Source organism: Glycine soja, chromosome 19, assembly GCF_004193775.1.
Source record: "Glycine soja cultivar W05 chromosome 19, ASM419377v2, whole genome shotgun sequence".
NCBI classification, from domain to species: Eukaryota; Viridiplantae; Streptophyta; class Magnoliopsida; order Fabales; family Fabaceae; genus Glycine; species Glycine soja.
In genome coordinates this window covers 43566922-43582852 of record NC_041020.1, presented here as the reverse complement: position 1 = coordinate 43582852, position 15931 = coordinate 43566922, and the positions used below count along the sequence as shown (strand labels likewise).

The following is a 15931-nucleotide window of genomic DNA, read 5'->3' as shown; positions in this document are numbered from 1 at the left end:
TAGCTAGGTTTTTTTGGCTTGGGTTGCAGATCCGGTTTGCCCCCAAGTTTGTTTAACCTGTTTTTTTTTTTTGCTCTAAATTAATATTTTCTGCTTCTCCCCCATTTTTAGACCTAGATATGAACACTGTCCAACTTTTCTCTTCCCCCCTCTTCAATTCTCTCGGTCTTTCCTTCTAGTCTCTTTCAGTCTTGACTTGATCCTCTCTCTGCTATGATTGTTTGTTGTTGTGTCTGTGGTGTGCATTCAGTCTATCAGGCTTTGATACCCAACCCTCTCTCTGTGGTCTGCTGTAACTTTGACTCAACTTCTCTCTGGTTTGCACTCTTGTTTTGCTTACTGTGAGTGAGATTTGTTGTGTTTTGCCTTCTTTTGTTTCCTACGTTCTGTTCTCACCGGACCATGACATCTATGGTTCTAAACTCTTCTTTTTCAGTCAAAACCTCTCTTCAACGTCTTTTGTCCACAACCATGGAGGACATAAACGTGTTTCAATTGCAGCTCAATTACGCCCCTGTCTTGGTAGAACCAAAAGAAGAAGAAGGAGATGATGAAGAACAAGAAGAATAAGAGGAAGAGGAAGTGGAAGTGTCTTCAGGGTTTTCTACAAATTTATCTCAATAGAGAAGGGGGTAGCATATTGGGAAAAAAAAGGATTTTTTTCAACATGCAGAACGATGTTGTTTTGTATTTTTTTTAAAAAAAATTCACGTGTAATCCTGGCAAGAGAAAAATAAATTACAGGTAACACAGTATATGGTATGCCTACATGGCCAATTAATAATCACATAAGCACCAATTAACGATTATGGACTAACAACAAAAATTTAATATAAAAAATTTAAAATATTAGCAACTCAATCTAATAGAAAAATTTATCCAAACGTAAAAAATATGTATTTATTAAAAATCAAAAACATATTTAAAACTTAATTTAATTTAAAGGGATGTTAATTAGTAGTTAGTAAGAAGAATATCAATACAAGTTACAAATATACAAATAAACAATCAGATTTTTATATGACCATTAATGAATTGAGTCAAATCCTCTTGACTTTACTTAATATTCGGATTGATTCTATATACATTTTCCTTTTTTTTTCTCTCCCATTTGCCATGTATGGCCAGGATGATCTAGTGGGCGTGTAGCAATGGAGTTAGTGGATCTGTTGGCATTGTGGTGTGGGAGTGGGGAAGGGCGCTGTAAACGTGGGAAGCAAAAATAGTGGGGGTAGGGAATCTACGCTCCACTCAATCGGCATATGGTGTACATGTATCAAATTCAATCATTTTCATAATAGTGGTGTAAGTTTACGTGACACTTTTACTTACTCATATATAAAGAAGTGTCTGTCTCACAGGCAAATTACACCCAAGCTAGAATATACTTATTTGTTAGATTTTATATATCTTAAAATTAAGTGAATTTGTTAAATACATATATAAGTTAAGTTGCACTCTAATGATTCATAATACTCTCTCATCTATAAATGTATGTCAAAATAGGTGAAATTTAGCAAGATGAATTATATATATTAGATTTCATCTTAAAAAATAATTGTTAGTAAATAAAATTATTCAATAAATATAAAAGTTATATTCCAAGAATTGAGATAGAAAATATAAAATTTCCTAAAAATGCTAACATGCAATTAAAGTGTGTTCTATTTTTATTCTTTTTACAAAATACCATAGACCATTAATTAATCGGCAATGCCATATAGCACGAAAGTTTTATGCACGAACACTATATGGAAATAAAAGCTGAAATGTGATTAGTTGAGTTTAGATGAGCAATTTTGTAATCAAAGTCTTTGACACAAATTAACGATAGTGAGCGGTGGTAAAACATTTGGTGCTATTACGAATTTGTACTAATAATCATTTTTCTTAATTAATTTGCTACAAAATGTAGGATCATAGAATTAGTTTTCATAACTTGTCTTTCGACCAATTCGGTGACCTTTTCTGTAACTTTCTCGCGACATAAGTAAAAACTAAGCATAACAAAACAAATATTCACGTGCAGTATATATAATCTTGACATTTAAATTTGTAATTGGCGAAAAGATAAGTACGGGCTGTAATGATTGATGGTTGTTGTTCATTTCTGAGAGTACCCAATGAGAGTTGAGTAATTAAAATTATAATCATTAAAATGGAGAAATAAAAAATTGAAAAGTTTGTAGATATTTATGTTGTTAGTTATGACGATAGAATCAAACTTAGGCAAACAAAAATGTCAGTCAACAATGAACAGAGGAAGATTATGGGTTATGTAGCAAAGTAGTAGAAAGGATTCAGCTTGTTTAAATGGTCACTTCTCAACCTACGCGTTAGGTTTAATACATTATAAATATATTTAAAAATTATTTGGCTATTGTATTTTTTTAAAAAAAAAATCCACTCTTAATTGAAATATTCAAAATTTTATTATCATGCTATTAATCTTTCACTTTACTTATCAATATTGACGATACAATTAAAAAACAATAATATTTCATTAGTTTTCTCTAAAAACAAATAAAAATAAACAAAATGATAAAAAGGGGAGGAAGTATTGCTTCTTTCATTTAAAACACAATCTCTTTTGCAGGATACTTGTCTGGAAACAACTTTAGACCTTGTCTAATTTCTTGACTATATTTTTTATACGAAAACTAACTCTGATTGTTTTTTAAAAAAAATAATTAGTAGAGAAAAAATATAGACTTTCTCATAATATGTTCACAAAGACCATTGTTTCAAAGAAATTCCAGTAAAGAAATTCACGTGACAGTATCAAAGAATTTTTTTTAGCTTTCCTTAAATTAGTTTTTTCAACTGCACAAATGCAATAGTAGCAATTGAAATTGAAACTTCAAAGCAATTAATGTGGCAATATTCCAATTGAATATCAATATAAAAAATAGATACATAGAAGAGCTACCATCATCTCACCCAGCATTGGTTAACAATCTGCTATGCCTACAGGAGATATAAACCATCAAAATCATCCCCTGCTTCAGCGTTCTTACCGCAGCTTGTTTAACCCAAAGGATGGGTCCATACACCACGAATACAATGAAATATCATTTATTCCCTTCATCTTTGTTCTTATCCATAACCACCATTTATACTTGACATTGTCCACAACTGTGTACAATTTTAAATCAATTTAGCTATTATTAAAAGATTGAAAAAATTGTTTTCTTATTTTTTTATTCAAATTTGATATTTTTATTATTTTTGTCATTAACTTTCTTAATTTTAAATATATTTTTAAAAATTCGCATAGTACTTTCAAATTTATAAAGCCATTTTAAATTTTTTAAATTCTTATAATATAAATTCGTTAAAATTCAAATTACAAAATCTTAATCTTAAAAGCCATTCAAAAAATTTTAATAAGTCATAACATTTTTATATAATTTTTTAAATTTATAAGACTGTTTTATATTAAAATAATCTTTAAAATCTTAATCCAAATACACTTCTTAATTTTTCATTTTGAATGTTTTTTTTAAGAAAAAAAAAACAGTTGGTAAAACTATATCCTCTTTCCCTCCAAAGAATTATTGACTAATTTTAGATGGTGTCATGAGCCCCATCTTGTAATAATTATAGGAATGTCTTTAAGATCTACAGCTGTTATCATTTGTTCAGTCGTGTGCCAAATATTGAACTATGAGGGCGGCCAAATTATGATGATTAAGTTAAACACTTGGACTGCACCACATGTTCAAATTAAATGGACATTATTATTATTATTATTTTCATTAAATGAAAAATGATAGTACTATTATGTAGGAATTGTTCCAATAAAAGCACAAAGCATCTAAATTTATAGATTCCTGTTGTAGAACGTAAGCAGTGTGTGGAGGGCAAATAGGAGTGGCAAGCATGACATGCTATGACAGAAATTAACTTAAAATCAAAGCAATTATATATATATATATATATATATATATATATATATATATATATATATATATATATATATATATATATATATATAAAAGATTAGTTTGGAATTGGTTTCGGAGGTGATCCAGTGAGGCGCATTTCTACCAATCATGGTGTTTTTCCGACCAAAAGAGAAGGCAATGAATAAATTAATGAACTCAAACTAAAACACCAAGGGAAAAAAAAAACAGAAAATATAAAACACAAAACACAAACACATGATAAAAGTAGACACGGAGAGAGAAAGAACAAAGACTTTTTTTTTTCTTTCCAAGTTGTTGGTTGCAGTTAGCCTCCCTTCCCGAGCACCGTGTGGTCGGGTCGGGTATTGTATTGAGAGTGTTTTGTAGGTTCTTTCTGATCACTGTGGTGCGTCCATTGGAAACATCAAGCATGGGTTGGATTCCCTGTTCTGGATATTCAGGCACTAAGAACAAGGTTGAGAAGATGGAAGCTCAGGATAGTCTCGTTGGTCAGATCAAAGCCACCACAGGTTAAAAAAAAAGAAATCTTTTTTTGTTTTTGGTATAGGAAAAAAGAGAGACATTAATGGAATTATGATAGCGAAACCCTGTTCGGGACAATTATGCTTTCCCTTAATTAAGGTACTTTGGGGGGGGGGGGGGTATGCTATTTTGTTTCTTGCACAAATCTATCTCTTGCTTTATACGGAGTTTCTTGCAAAAATAAATTTGAGTGGGGTTTATGTATTTAGTACACCCGATTGGTGATGTGTGTGACTGCAAGCTTTTTTATATTATAGAAAAAATTGATTTTGGGAAGGGGACGGGATAGGCATATGTATGATCTAATAATCTGCTATTTTCAGTTATATATCCTAAGAAAAAACTTTAGTGCTAGTCTGATGTGGTGTTGGATTCGTAGAATTTGTGAGTTGCCATTTTGCTCTTTCTGTTGAGTCGTTTTAGATTGTCATTTACTACTATCTTTGGATACATTCCCTCGATAGGTGTACTACTAGCATTCAGGCTATGCTCCATACAATCTATAGTATTTTAAGTACCTGAAATTATCTTGTTAGTTTTCTTAATATTACCGAGACTTCTTCTCATATTGTTTTCTTTCAAGTTTCAGCTTGTTGATTTCCTCAGTTATAAAGTACTATATACCAAGCTTATATTTGTACTAGTGATGGTAAGTTTGAAATGATGCAGAATCTGATTGTGATTCATGTTTGCATAATCTTTAGTTATTTCTTTTTAGGGCTTGGAAAATGAAACCTGCCAGGTAGTGTTTTCACGATTGCAAGAGATTGCATTAGCATGTGTTGGTCTTAGAAGACAAATCTTGCCCTGCTGTAGCTTGTGCGTCTCCCCCTTAAATATTATGCTTGTCAATTGAGTGCAGGAAAGTTGAAAAGGAATTCATCCACAAAATCCAAAGATACATCTAAAAATGGGAACCCTGATCACATTGCAGCTCAGACATTCTCATTCCGTGAGTTGGCAACTGCAACTAGAAATTTTAGAGCTGAATGTCTTTTGGGAGAGGGAGGCTTTGGTAGAGTATACAAAGGACGTTTGGAAAGTATTAATCAAGTGAGTCTATTTTCTCATTATTTAGTTATTTGTTTATGAAAAATAGGAGAGAGGTGCTTGGAAATGAAGTGGTTCATCCTTTTTTCTTTGTTATTCATCATTTCACTCTTTTCCACATTGATCTCTTCTTACAGCCAGAACCATAGATTGAGTTTTTCTAACATGAAACACTGCATAAATTTTATGTAGGTTGGGTTTGTAACATGTTTCATGCTTTCTTATGTTGAATATAGGTTGTTGCGATTAAGCAACTTGACCGAAATGGACTGCAAGGGAATAGGGAATTCCTTGTTGAAGTGCTGATGTTAAGTCTACTTCACCATCCTAACCTTGTCAACCTTATTGGTTATTGTGCTGATGGAGATCAAAGGCTTCTAGTTTATGAATATATGCCATTAGGATGCCTGGAAGACCACTTGCATGGTATTTGCATTTCAACTATTCAAGTTGTTTTATCCCTTCTTTAATTTATATCATCATGAAGTTATCATTGGTTATATATGTTTGATTTGCAGACATTCCTCCTGGCAAGAAACAACTTGACTGGAACACACGAATGAAAATAGCTGCTGGGGCAGCAAAGGGATTGGAATATCTACATGACAAAGCTAATCCTCCTGTTATATACCGAGACTTAAAGTGCTCCAACATTTTGCTTGGTGAAGGTTATCACCCAAAGTTATCTGATTTTGGTTTGGCTAAACTTGGTCCAGTTGGGGAAAACACCCATGTATCAACAAGGGTTATGGGCACCTATGGATATTGTGCTCCAGAGTATGCAATGACTGGTCAACTGACTCTGAAATCAGATGTTTATAGCTTTGGTGTAGTACTTCTGGAAATAATTACCGGAAGAAAGGCGATAGACAATTCAAAATCAGCAGGAGAGCAGAATCTTGTTGCATGGGTAAGAGTCTTCTACAGTTATCTCATTTCCTACTAGGGTTGGTTGATCATTTTAAAGCAGCACATCAAAATATGAATTATCACTTACAACAACCCTTAGACCAAAATATTTCATAATGAAATTTGATGCATGGCTTGGTCCTTGCTCCTTAACTATCTGAATATTAAGTTTTTTTAGGATGGACTATTCTGATTTAACTGCAGGCTAGACCCTTGTTTAAAGATCGAAGAAAGTTTTCACAAATGGCTGATCCAACACTCCAAGGTCAATATCCTCCAAGAGGGCTATACCAGGTCATTGCTGTTGCAGCAATGTGTGTTCAGGAGCAGGCTAACATGCGTCCAGTTATAGCTGATGTTGTCACAGCATTATCTTACCTTGCTTCACAAAGATATGACCCCAATACACAACACACAGGCCAAAGCTCTCGTCACGCTCCTGGTACGCCTCCTAGAAACAGGAGGGGGCAATGATTTGGAGCTCAATGTTTGGTGGATATATACAACATAATCTGGACAAAAATTCAAGTATATTATTTAATGGTCTTCTCAACTTCAAGATATAGGTTTATAGATGTTAATATCATTGTCCTTTGGTGGTGTTCTTTCAGTTCAGAACACACACTTGAAAAGGAAAAAAAAAAACTTGTGGAATTCTGTTCTAGTTCTGGTACTCAAAACTGCTCCCATTTCTGTTTGGAGCTAAGAAAGTAGTTCCACTTTTTTTTCACGAAATTTTTATTTAAGAGCAAATTGCAGGATTCATAATTCATGTGCCTTCTTCTATCTTGGCAATGTCACTGCCTTTACTTCTTTATGCTAGTCATTTTGTATAGTTAATTAAGCTCTGAAAATATAGCTTTTTCAACCAAGTCGGTCTGCATAATATGATGTCATGGGATGATTTAGCCATCAGATTGGCTATGCAATTTGCATTTTACAGCCGAAAGGGTAATTACACATGAAGTAGCTTATCCAAAAAAAAAAAGAAAATACACATGACGTATCTTTGTTGTAGCCCAATTTGAACGTGAGGTGAATCTTTGCATGTGGACGCTTCTGATACTCAGAATTGTGATAACAATAGTATCCTTAATCTCATGATTATTTTGGCATTACTACAAGCGTAAAACTTAAAATGATGTTATCTAGTTGTTTTTGAAATTACTCTTTAATGAAAATTGAATTTTTATTTTTGTTAAATATTAATATCAACTTTAATCACATAAGTTTTTCAGGTATAATTTAAATTTTTAATTAAAATTTATATTTTAAATACTTTTAAATTCAGTTTTGAAAAAAAAGGAAGAGAAGATAATTTTTTATATTTAAAATAAGAATTATGTAATGTTAAAAAAAATTACGGCATTAAATTTACTCTATCATTTTTCTTTTATTTTAAAATATTTTAAATTACAAAATATTTACTGGAAATAGTGAAAAAAATTGTCTTTCCCTTCACTTTTCAAAACTTGACTTCCAAATACATCTTATGATATTACATTTAAATTTTGCCCTTTATATTCATTTGATGTAATTTATACATATTTCTGGATAATAAAGACAAAGACTTCTCCATCAGTTCAACCATCGTCCTCCCTGTAGTCTTTCTTTAATACTTATTATGTTGTGATATTAGATGGAAATTCATATATTACTAAATAAAATCGCAATATGACAGAATTCATCATCGTTACCATGGCAGAGGTATAAAACGACGATTAATTTATTACTACTCGAGATTGCATATACATACATGTATGTAATAATCATAGGATATTGATAATACCATGCCACTCAGTATTAAAAGCCGATACACAAGCATCATTTTATTAGTCTGACATCAGACAAGCTGGTACATAAACATCACCGACCCTGAAATCAAATTATTTGCAGCTCTAGCAGACAAAGTGACAAAACAACATGTGACTAAAGAAGCATCCGATAAACACACAACACTTTATTGACAACAATCTACAACTTAGAGGATACCCACTGCAACCAAATTTTCACTGTTGAGCCTGCAAAGTAAAAGTGTAGAAGTTCAACATAGTGGCAAAGAGAATACGTAGAATTGCAGAAATCAATGACAATCATGCAAACTCAATCTTGTGAGGTATGTGAATGTTGTTTACAGTACCAAAAAACGTTTCTTGAAAAGATCAACGATTTCCTTTGGATCAGCTCTTGTCTGTGTATAAGCACTAATCTTGTTCACTTCCTGCAAAAGAAACATACGTTCGCAAATGAATATATCTTCAGTAACCAAGCATTTAGTAGTCAAGTCCCTTATCAAAGGCATGAAAGATCACATTCAACGGACCATTCGGTTTCCACTTGTTGCACATAGCATATGGAGTTCTCTGTGTTCATATTGATGGTTATGATTCGCAATCAATTCATTACATAAAAGAATATAAAGCAGTATAATTTCTTCGAACCAGAAAATAATTTACATAGAACTGCTTCTAATTTACCTCAATCCATGTTGCAAGTTTAGGTCTTCCTTCAGTTATATCATGCTTGAACACATCAGCAAAGACGAGCTGGAATCTTTCAACAAATGGAACATAAGCAATATCCACCTGATCATCACAAGCATTAACAACTCATCATATGAGAAAAAAACTATAGTCATGGACTCATGGGTATTATCATTCATCTTACATAATTTCTTGCAGGTGGATAGATAATAGAGTTAATTCAAACGGAACATTTTCAAGGCTCTTGATTTCAACTTACCCAGCTGAATTGACCAAGAAAGAATGGCCCATCACCAAATTTACCAAGAGCATTCTCTAAGTAATCAAAGGCAGGACCTGATTAAAATCACCAATTCTGAAAGTTAATTCCATAACTACTCGAACACCACTTTCCTCCATCTATAAACCTAAAACCTTACCGGCTTGATGTATTGGATCTCCTTTCAATGCAGAATACAGCTCTTTGGTGAATGTATCAACATGGGAAATCAACTCCTCACCAAACTCTTTCTTGGCAGGATCCTGGAAAAAAAAAAAAAACCTCTTCTGAAAACACCACCACTGAAAAAAAAATAGAAATGTGAGGAAGAATGTGCAGTTCTTACACTGGGAACTAGAGACGGCCCTTCAAAGTTGTCATCTATGTATTTGACCAAATCGAGACTTTCACCCAAGACCTTTCCATTGTGCTCCAATGATGGCACCTATAACATAAGAAGAAAGTTATGATCAATTACATGATCATAAACTAATTTATTTTCCTCAATCAGCAAGTTAAACACCTTGTTTTCAGGGTAGACTTTCTCCTTATACCAAGCAGGCCTGTTTTGTAGGTCAATAGGAACCAGTTTGATCTTGTCTTGTAGTCCCTGCAGTATAACCAAATCGATCATCAGTAATGAAAAACAACGACCTATCATCTAAAGTTGCACCAATCATCGCATTGGACAATCTTAGTCACCAAATTAATATCACAAACATCACAATATTAGTCCTCCAAAAAATATGTCCCCTTGAAAAATTCAGATACATGGTGGTATTTTTTCATATTTGAGAAATTAATTTAATGATTTTTTGGAATTATCTTGATGACATTTTAGGGGAAGGACAAATCAAGGGTTCACTTATATATTAAATAATGGATAAATAAAAATAAAAATTAAGGTGAATACTGAATAGGTCATTTAAAAAAAAAAGGAATAAGACAGAACACAGAACACAGAAACAACCTTATAGTTCCGAGTGATCCAAACACGCTGCGCATAGGGACAAATATAACTGATGTACAACCTAAAAGAAAATCCAAAAAATTTAAAATTAAAAAAAAATATACATCGGAAATAAAAACGGGATGAAAGAAAAAAACGAAGCACCTGGTGGTTCCGTCAAAGAGAGAAGGTGGCTCAGAGGTGGAAGTTAGAGGGGGAACACGAACTTCTTGCACGCCACTAAATAACGAAGAAGAGGAACCGATTTCAAATTAAAAACTAACTGCAGATCATAATTCATGAATAATTCACTAGCGATAATGAATGAAGAAGTGTCTTACGCAGTTGCCATGGATGTGTAGTGTTTCTTTGCGAAGTTTTGGTGAAGAATGAATCTCGGTGCAGAATGGCGTCTACATTCAATTCAAGTGAGTTTGCACTTTATAGGACCTCCCCACGTGAAGGAATCGCAAGCGGTGACGAATGTTTTGCTTTCCCATTGTCACTCCATGCTTCCAGAAAATTCACTAAACGCTTATGAATATCGTAAATACAGATAAAGTAAAATAAAATTTATTTGATTAATAATCATATCATATAAATTAAAATTGTATATTGTAAATGTCTAAAACTTTTAATATAAAAAATTTAAGAAATAAGATTGATTAATAAAATTGTGAATGAGCGTTTAGTCAAGATTTTAACTTTTCATGTATTATTAGTCTAAAATTTTGTATTTTATCAGTTAATTAGAAATTGTTTTTGTTACTGTTATTTTTTAAACCAATAAAATTATCATGGTATTTATCCTCTGATTAGTTAAAGAATTTTTTGTTTTTTTAAATTAGTCCTTGATTAATTTTAAAAAAAAAATTAAAATTACAACTATTTTAAGTTATAAAAATTTGATTAAACACAAGTTTAAAAGTATGAATCCTAATCTCCTTCAGTGATATTAATACAAAATCAAAATTCTATTTTTCTTGAGCGAAACAATCATTCTAATTTATATTTAATCAGATTTTTAATTAAAATAGTTGTAGCTTTTGGGGAAAAAACATAAAATTATTTAATTAATGAGAAGACAAATGACATAATAATTTTATTGGTTAAGAGAATAACAATACCAAAATCCCTCCAATTTTTTGGGTACCATAAAAACTCTCTTATTTTGGAGTAATCAACAGTACCCAATGTATAATTCCACTTTGGGATAAAATAATCCTTTCACTTGCGACTTCATAATCATACCAGAAAGAAATACGGTAGAAATTATTCTAAGTATGATACTGTAGGAATTAAACTATTACGTGCATACATGGTGCCGTGTATGGACTTCTTCCACTTCGAGTTGTGAAAGTCTTACCTGGCCACCAGCCATTTCTCTTGTCATCGCTGATGCAGATTACTCACCCTTTCAAACACCATGAAGGTGGACTTGTATATTGTACATGGGCAACTCATTAAGGTCACAAATAAAATAAAATCTACAATAAAGTTTAAAATTTCAACTTAAATAGCAATCCCCGCGGAAAGGACCAGGAACATAGTCACTTCTCTAGCGATTACCAGTGTTATGAAGAGAACGAAAGGAAAAAGATACAGGCTTTCTACAAAAATTTCAATCTATAAAGCGATGTGGAAATAGGAGTTCCTCTATGAATAATGAGCTAAAAATGCAATTTCAGTTATCTACGTCCTCCATTTTGGTGTACTTGGCTTTTGCAGCTTTCACCATAGATTTAATGCTCATCTACTTCGACAGTATCTGAAAAACGAAACATCCCCTAATGACTCCATTGATTGATCATAAATGGCTATAGCCCAAGTTTAGATAGGAGCTGACGCCATCTTGGAGTTTCTTCATCAAAAATATAGGTCAAGGGTGATATAAGAACTCCACTGCCTCCAATCTGCATCATGCGAGTGTAGTCAACAGGAAACCAAGTATGAGAATCATATTCATAGACGAATAAGAAATATAGTTTTTGATACGCCAGTCAAAATAGAAAGCATTGCATTTAGCTCAAATATAATGCCACATGATAAGCAGAAGCTTTGAAGGGATTTCAAGAATTTTCTAGTGAAAATCAGTTCACAGCTAGCCAGCGACAACGGGACTTATATAGACTAATAATAATTTATCCAGAGCGAGAGTATTACAACTGTAATGTCTGCACTCTGCTCATTCAAACCACCACCATAACCTATTCCACCTTCATCTCGTAATTTTCCTTCTATGTTTCCCGCACAAGCTCACAAGTATCTTCACCAGTTCAATAAATGATACTAAATCGAAAAACAACTTTGACATTAGTTTCAGAAACTCACCGCTCTCAGTTGTTGTATAGACTTGTATAGTGCCTTCTGAGGCACACATATGACTATGGCATAATAGTCTGCTGTTACCTTCCCATCACGCTTGCAGAAAACAGGACTTACAGTGGGTCCCTGCAGACAGGCAATCAAGTGTGCTTATAATTGGGAGAGTTGTATCAAAGGATGTCATAATTACAATACATCAGATTTTGCTAATGCAGAAAACAAATGATGAAAGGAAAACGTTGTTTAGGAAAGCCAGGTTAGCAAATATTTCATTTCAAATCACACCTGCAAACCCATTAATGATGGTTGACTCAGTATTCTCTCAGCCACTTCCTCTGCACTGCTTCCCCTCATGTTTGCAGTAACCTGTCAAGTCTAGCATTAGAAAATGGAATTAAAATAAAGGCAGACACTGGTGGAGTTAGGGGGGAGTGGAAATTATAAACTATGCACCGTGAACTGCCCAATGGCCCTGAGATGTGCTTCCAATCTCTCAAGCATCTCATGTGTTGTTTCAAGTACTCCTTTCCGTTGGATCACTGATTTCCTGCTTGTAATAAAGACAGCCTGAAGAGCATTCAATTGTCAGAGTGAGACAGAACCCCACAATGCATGATACAGAGCAGGTTTCCCATGCCTACTATTTTTTTATTTAATTGAAAAACCAACAAATCATGATAGTCAAGGTCAGAAAAGTTAACAATTGATAACCTGGCTTTCCAAAACAACTCCACCTTTGATTTCCTTCAAGTTGTTTTCTCTCAGTGTGGTTCCACTACTTACAAGGTCCAAGATAGCATCGGCTATCCCCATCTAAAAAGAGAAAAGAAACAATTACTTAGATAAATCATAAATATCACATCCAGGCATCCAGCATATATGGCCGCAGCATCTCTAAAATGAACAAGCAGCAATCAATACTTCAATTCAGGTGCAAAGACCTGAGAATCATATGCAAAGGAATAAAATGGGAAAGTTTATGTCTGGGAAGGGAATATAATTTCTACAAAAAAAGTTTGCAGGTTGCACCATGAAATTTGTAAAATCCTAACCGAAAATCACAGTAATAGATGTTGCCACATAAAGAACTCTCAAGTTTGTTTTGTCATTTCACTAAAAGCAGAGTGTAATGCCAACAGACCTTTGGCCCAGTAGTTAACCACAGTTTACATCTCACAACTTCTCCCCATAGCATAAAACATAAACACACACAACACAAACACCTAAAGTTTAACAAAAGCCAATCAGAAATTTTTATTTTGGTCAAACTTCACAATTCAGTAAAAGCATTGCAGAATTTTTAAAATCTTTTTCATTCTCCTGCAACAGAATTTGCAGAAAAACAATCTGGTTGGGCAAGCAGTGACATCACTCATATCCTCATTCTTTACTTTACAAAGTAATGCTGTCATCAAAACTGGACACTTTAATAAATGCTGATCACCAAGGCACACATACCTTAACAATGACAATGCGTAGATGGTAAACAACAAAAGCATATAGATCTAACAATCTTAGGCATCAGAAAAACATATTTTTAGGGAACATTCAAGAAATATACAAGTTTAGTCCACTGAATGCAAAACAATGTATCTAGCAACAATTAGCCAAATATAATGTATCTGCAGTTAAACAGTCTTTTATCCTATATGTCAAATTTGAACATCATCAATTTCAGCCCCTAGGCATTCATAGAATATTTATCTATGAATTTTTGGATAAAAACAACGTTTAACTATGACTAGTATATGAAGCTATAGAACAAAGATATATTTTATCTATAAACAACTATAGCAAGCAAGATCATCCCAAACCCCAACCATACTGGCAGCAGCAAAAAAAAGAAAACAAAGATCTTGTCATAACACAGAATGGTCAATTATATGCTTGATAATCAGAAAATTTAAATGAGCAACTTCTAATAAAACAAACAATATCTCTCACCGCAGGAGCTGCCTCCAGTGCTCCATCAGCAGTTGAAAATGTCACATGCTTAAGTCCATTCTCTTTCATAAATTTAGGCCCCAGCTGAAAAGTAGGTCCAAAATTCAAATCAAAATTTCACTTTTTAAAAGCTAACAATAGAAACTCTAGCACATAGATAAATGGTTGGAAACACCAGTTGAACTTTAAAACTTACGTAGGTGAAACCAGTAGCAACTCGTAGAGGCTTTTCTTCTGTCCATTGAGGCATTTTTGCAAGCTCGTCCAGTGAATTTACATTTTCAAATATTCCATATTGGGGAATCTGAAATAACAGAGGGAACTCCAGACAATTGATTGTACAAAACACTGACAGGAGCAGAATCTAGTAGCTTTACAACATCATAATTTTAACTCACCGCAAGGGATAAACGGCAATCACCATACTCCAGAGCCTCGTGGACAATGATAAGATCATCATTACCCTAACAAAAGAAAATTAGACGATCAAAAAAATTGAGTGTCGCGAATACACTGGGTCTAGGACATTAGTCTGCAATGCAGTTAAACTCAGAAGCAAGGCAAATCAAAATTTGAAGCAGGAAGATTGTGAGTTAGGCCACATCAGTGGTACCGAGTGGAGCATCCAAGAAACAGTGGGTATTAATTAACGCGAAAATGCTGACCTGGCCATGTTCACTGAAAGTATCGAGTCCCACAATACCAAGGTCAAGATCTCCAGATAACAATTTTCTTACTATGTCTTTGGGCCTCTGAAACCAAACGTCGAGGTTGGATAGCTGCAACAGTGTAAGAGAGAATTGATTTATGGTCATGTAGACATATAGTACATTGATGGAAGAAAAGGGAAAGAAGAGAAGGCACCTGAGGAATTTCAGCAACATACTGTCGAGGATTGACCTGCTTCACTGACAATTGACAATTCTTCACACAGAATGCAGAGTGAGTGAGAGTTAGTACTGTAGAAGATAACAGTAACAATGGCGAATTGAATAGAAATTGGAATGACCTGGAGAAGTTGGAGGGTGTCAGCGGACATGCGACCTTTGCTGGGCAAACCGAGACGGATCTCTTTCCTATCGGGCTGCGAAAGTGAGGCGTAGCAACACCAACTCCGCCGGGACTTTACCCAAACCGAAGTGTGCAGAGGAAGATTCATCGTCGTCAACATTATTGCTGCTGCTTTCACTCGCACAAGAGTCGTCGCTCACAACAAACACAGATTTGCTAAGCTACACTGTTTGTGTTTGTCGACAACTATGTCCTCTCTCCTCTACTCAAACAACCTTTACTAGTTTTTTTCTTTTCCTTCTCTTCTCCGTGTGAGGTATATTCCGTTTTATTTTCTCTCATATTTTGCGGAATATACCCCCATTCAAAAGTAAGGATGTTCATGTACACATTCAATCTAATGAAAATCTTGATAAAAATATCCAAAAAAAATTGATAACTAAATAAATCAAAAATCAAACATTTGAAAAATTATTTTTTATTAGATTAAATTGGATTTTTGGATTTAATTTTCAAAATCAATCCAATTTAGTCCAAACGAATTGGATTT

At 33.6% G+C, this 15931-nt stretch overlaps 3 protein-coding genes across 5 annotated transcripts; 1 reads left to right on the top strand and 2 right to left on the bottom strand.

Moving 5' to 3' along the window:
* The first annotated feature begins 4036 nt into the window (after positions 1-4036).
* On the top strand, positions 4037-7223 carry LOC114400759 (probable serine/threonine-protein kinase PBL7). Of its 2 annotated transcripts, XM_028363386.1 has the most exons (6): positions 4329-4438; positions 5041-5100; positions 5314-5504; positions 5738-5927; positions 6020-6411; positions 6615-7223. In XM_028363386.1, the coding sequence occupies exons 4-6, from the start codon at positions 5807-5809 to the stop codon at positions 6882-6884; spliced, it is 783 nt and encodes a 260-aa protein (XP_028219187.1). In that variant the 5' UTR covers positions 4329-4438; positions 5041-5100; positions 5314-5504; positions 5738-5806; the 3' UTR covers positions 6885-7223. The 2 variants fall into 2 exon arrangements, with proteins under 2 accessions (XP_028219186.1, XP_028219187.1); XM_028363385.1 differs by lacking the exon at positions 5041-5100 and having other exon boundaries at positions 4037-4438.
* Positions 7224-8116: 893 nt separating this feature from the next.
* On the bottom strand, positions 8117-10625 carry LOC114399988 (glutathione S-transferase L3). 2 transcript variants are annotated; one of them, XM_028362226.1, is made up of 10 exons: positions 10443-10622; positions 10267-10341; positions 10123-10183; positions 9676-9762; positions 9499-9597; positions 9313-9415; positions 9153-9229; positions 8888-8995; positions 8551-8631; positions 8117-8431 (listed from the first exon to the last, which is right to left on the bottom strand). In XM_028362226.1, exons 1-10 carry the CDS (start codon positions 10451-10453, stop codon positions 8420-8422), a joined length of 714 nt encoding a protein of 237 aa, XP_028218027.1. In that variant the 5' UTR covers positions 10454-10622; the 3' UTR covers positions 8117-8419. The 2 variants fall into 2 exon arrangements, with proteins under 2 accessions (XP_028218027.1, XP_028218028.1); XM_028362227.1 differs by lacking the exons at positions 8117-8431; positions 8551-8631 and adding an exon at positions 8669-8773 and having other exon boundaries at positions 10443-10625.
* An 891-nt stretch (positions 10626-11516) lies between these two features.
* On the bottom strand, positions 11517-15818 carry LOC114399987 (ATP phosphoribosyltransferase 2, chloroplastic-like). Its single transcript, XM_028362225.1, has 11 exons — positions 15380-15818; positions 15235-15294; positions 15036-15149; positions 14769-14834; positions 14567-14674; positions 14371-14454; positions 13138-13239; positions 12880-12993; positions 12712-12792; positions 12433-12552; positions 11517-12014 (listed from the first exon to the last, which is right to left on the bottom strand). Exons 1-11 carry the CDS (start codon positions 15539-15541, stop codon positions 11919-11921), a joined length of 1107 nt encoding a protein of 368 aa, XP_028218026.1. The 5' UTR covers positions 15542-15818; the 3' UTR covers positions 11517-11918.
* Between the last annotated feature and the right edge of the window lie 113 nt (positions 15819-15931).

What these genes read in the sequence shown, in the direction of transcription:
- LOC114400759 (XM_028363385.1), top strand. Translation starts at nt 4,339, where the DNA reads ATGGGTTGGATTCCCTGTTCTGGATATTCAGGCACTAAGAACAAGGTT. An exon ending in TCAGATCAAAGCCACCACAG is followed by an intron (nt 4,439 to 5,313) that starts GTTAAAAAAAAA and finishes AATTGAGTGCAG; the next exon opens with GAAAGTTGAAAAGGAATTCA. An exon ending in AGCAGAATCTTGTTGCATGG is followed by an intron (nt 6,412 to 6,614) that starts GTAAGAGTCTTC and finishes ATTTAACTGCAG; the next exon opens with GCTAGACCCTTGTTTAAAGA.
- LOC114399988 (XM_028362226.1), bottom strand. An exon ending in GGATCACTCGGAACTATAAG is followed by an intron (nt 9,763 to 10,122) that starts GTTGTTTCTGTG and finishes GTTATACTGCAG; the next exon opens with GGACTACAAGACAAGATCAA. An exon ending in GGCCGTCTCTAGTTCCCAGT is followed by an intron (nt 9,416 to 9,498) that starts GTAAGAACTGCA and finishes TTTTTTTTCCAG; the next exon opens with GATCCTGCCAAGAAAGAGTT.
- LOC114399987 (XM_028362225.1), bottom strand. Translation starts at nt 15,541, where the DNA reads ATGTTGACGACGATGAATCTTCCTCTGCACACTTCGGTTTGGGTAAAG. An exon ending in CTTTCAGTGAACATGGCCAG is followed by an intron (nt 14,835 to 15,035) that starts GTCAGCATTTTC and finishes TTCTTTTGTTAG; the next exon opens with GGTAATGATGATCTTATCAT. An exon ending in GGGCCATTGGGCAGTTCACG is followed by an intron (nt 12,793 to 12,879) that starts GTGCATAGTTTA and finishes TAGACTTGACAG; the next exon opens with GTTACTGCAAACATGAGGGG.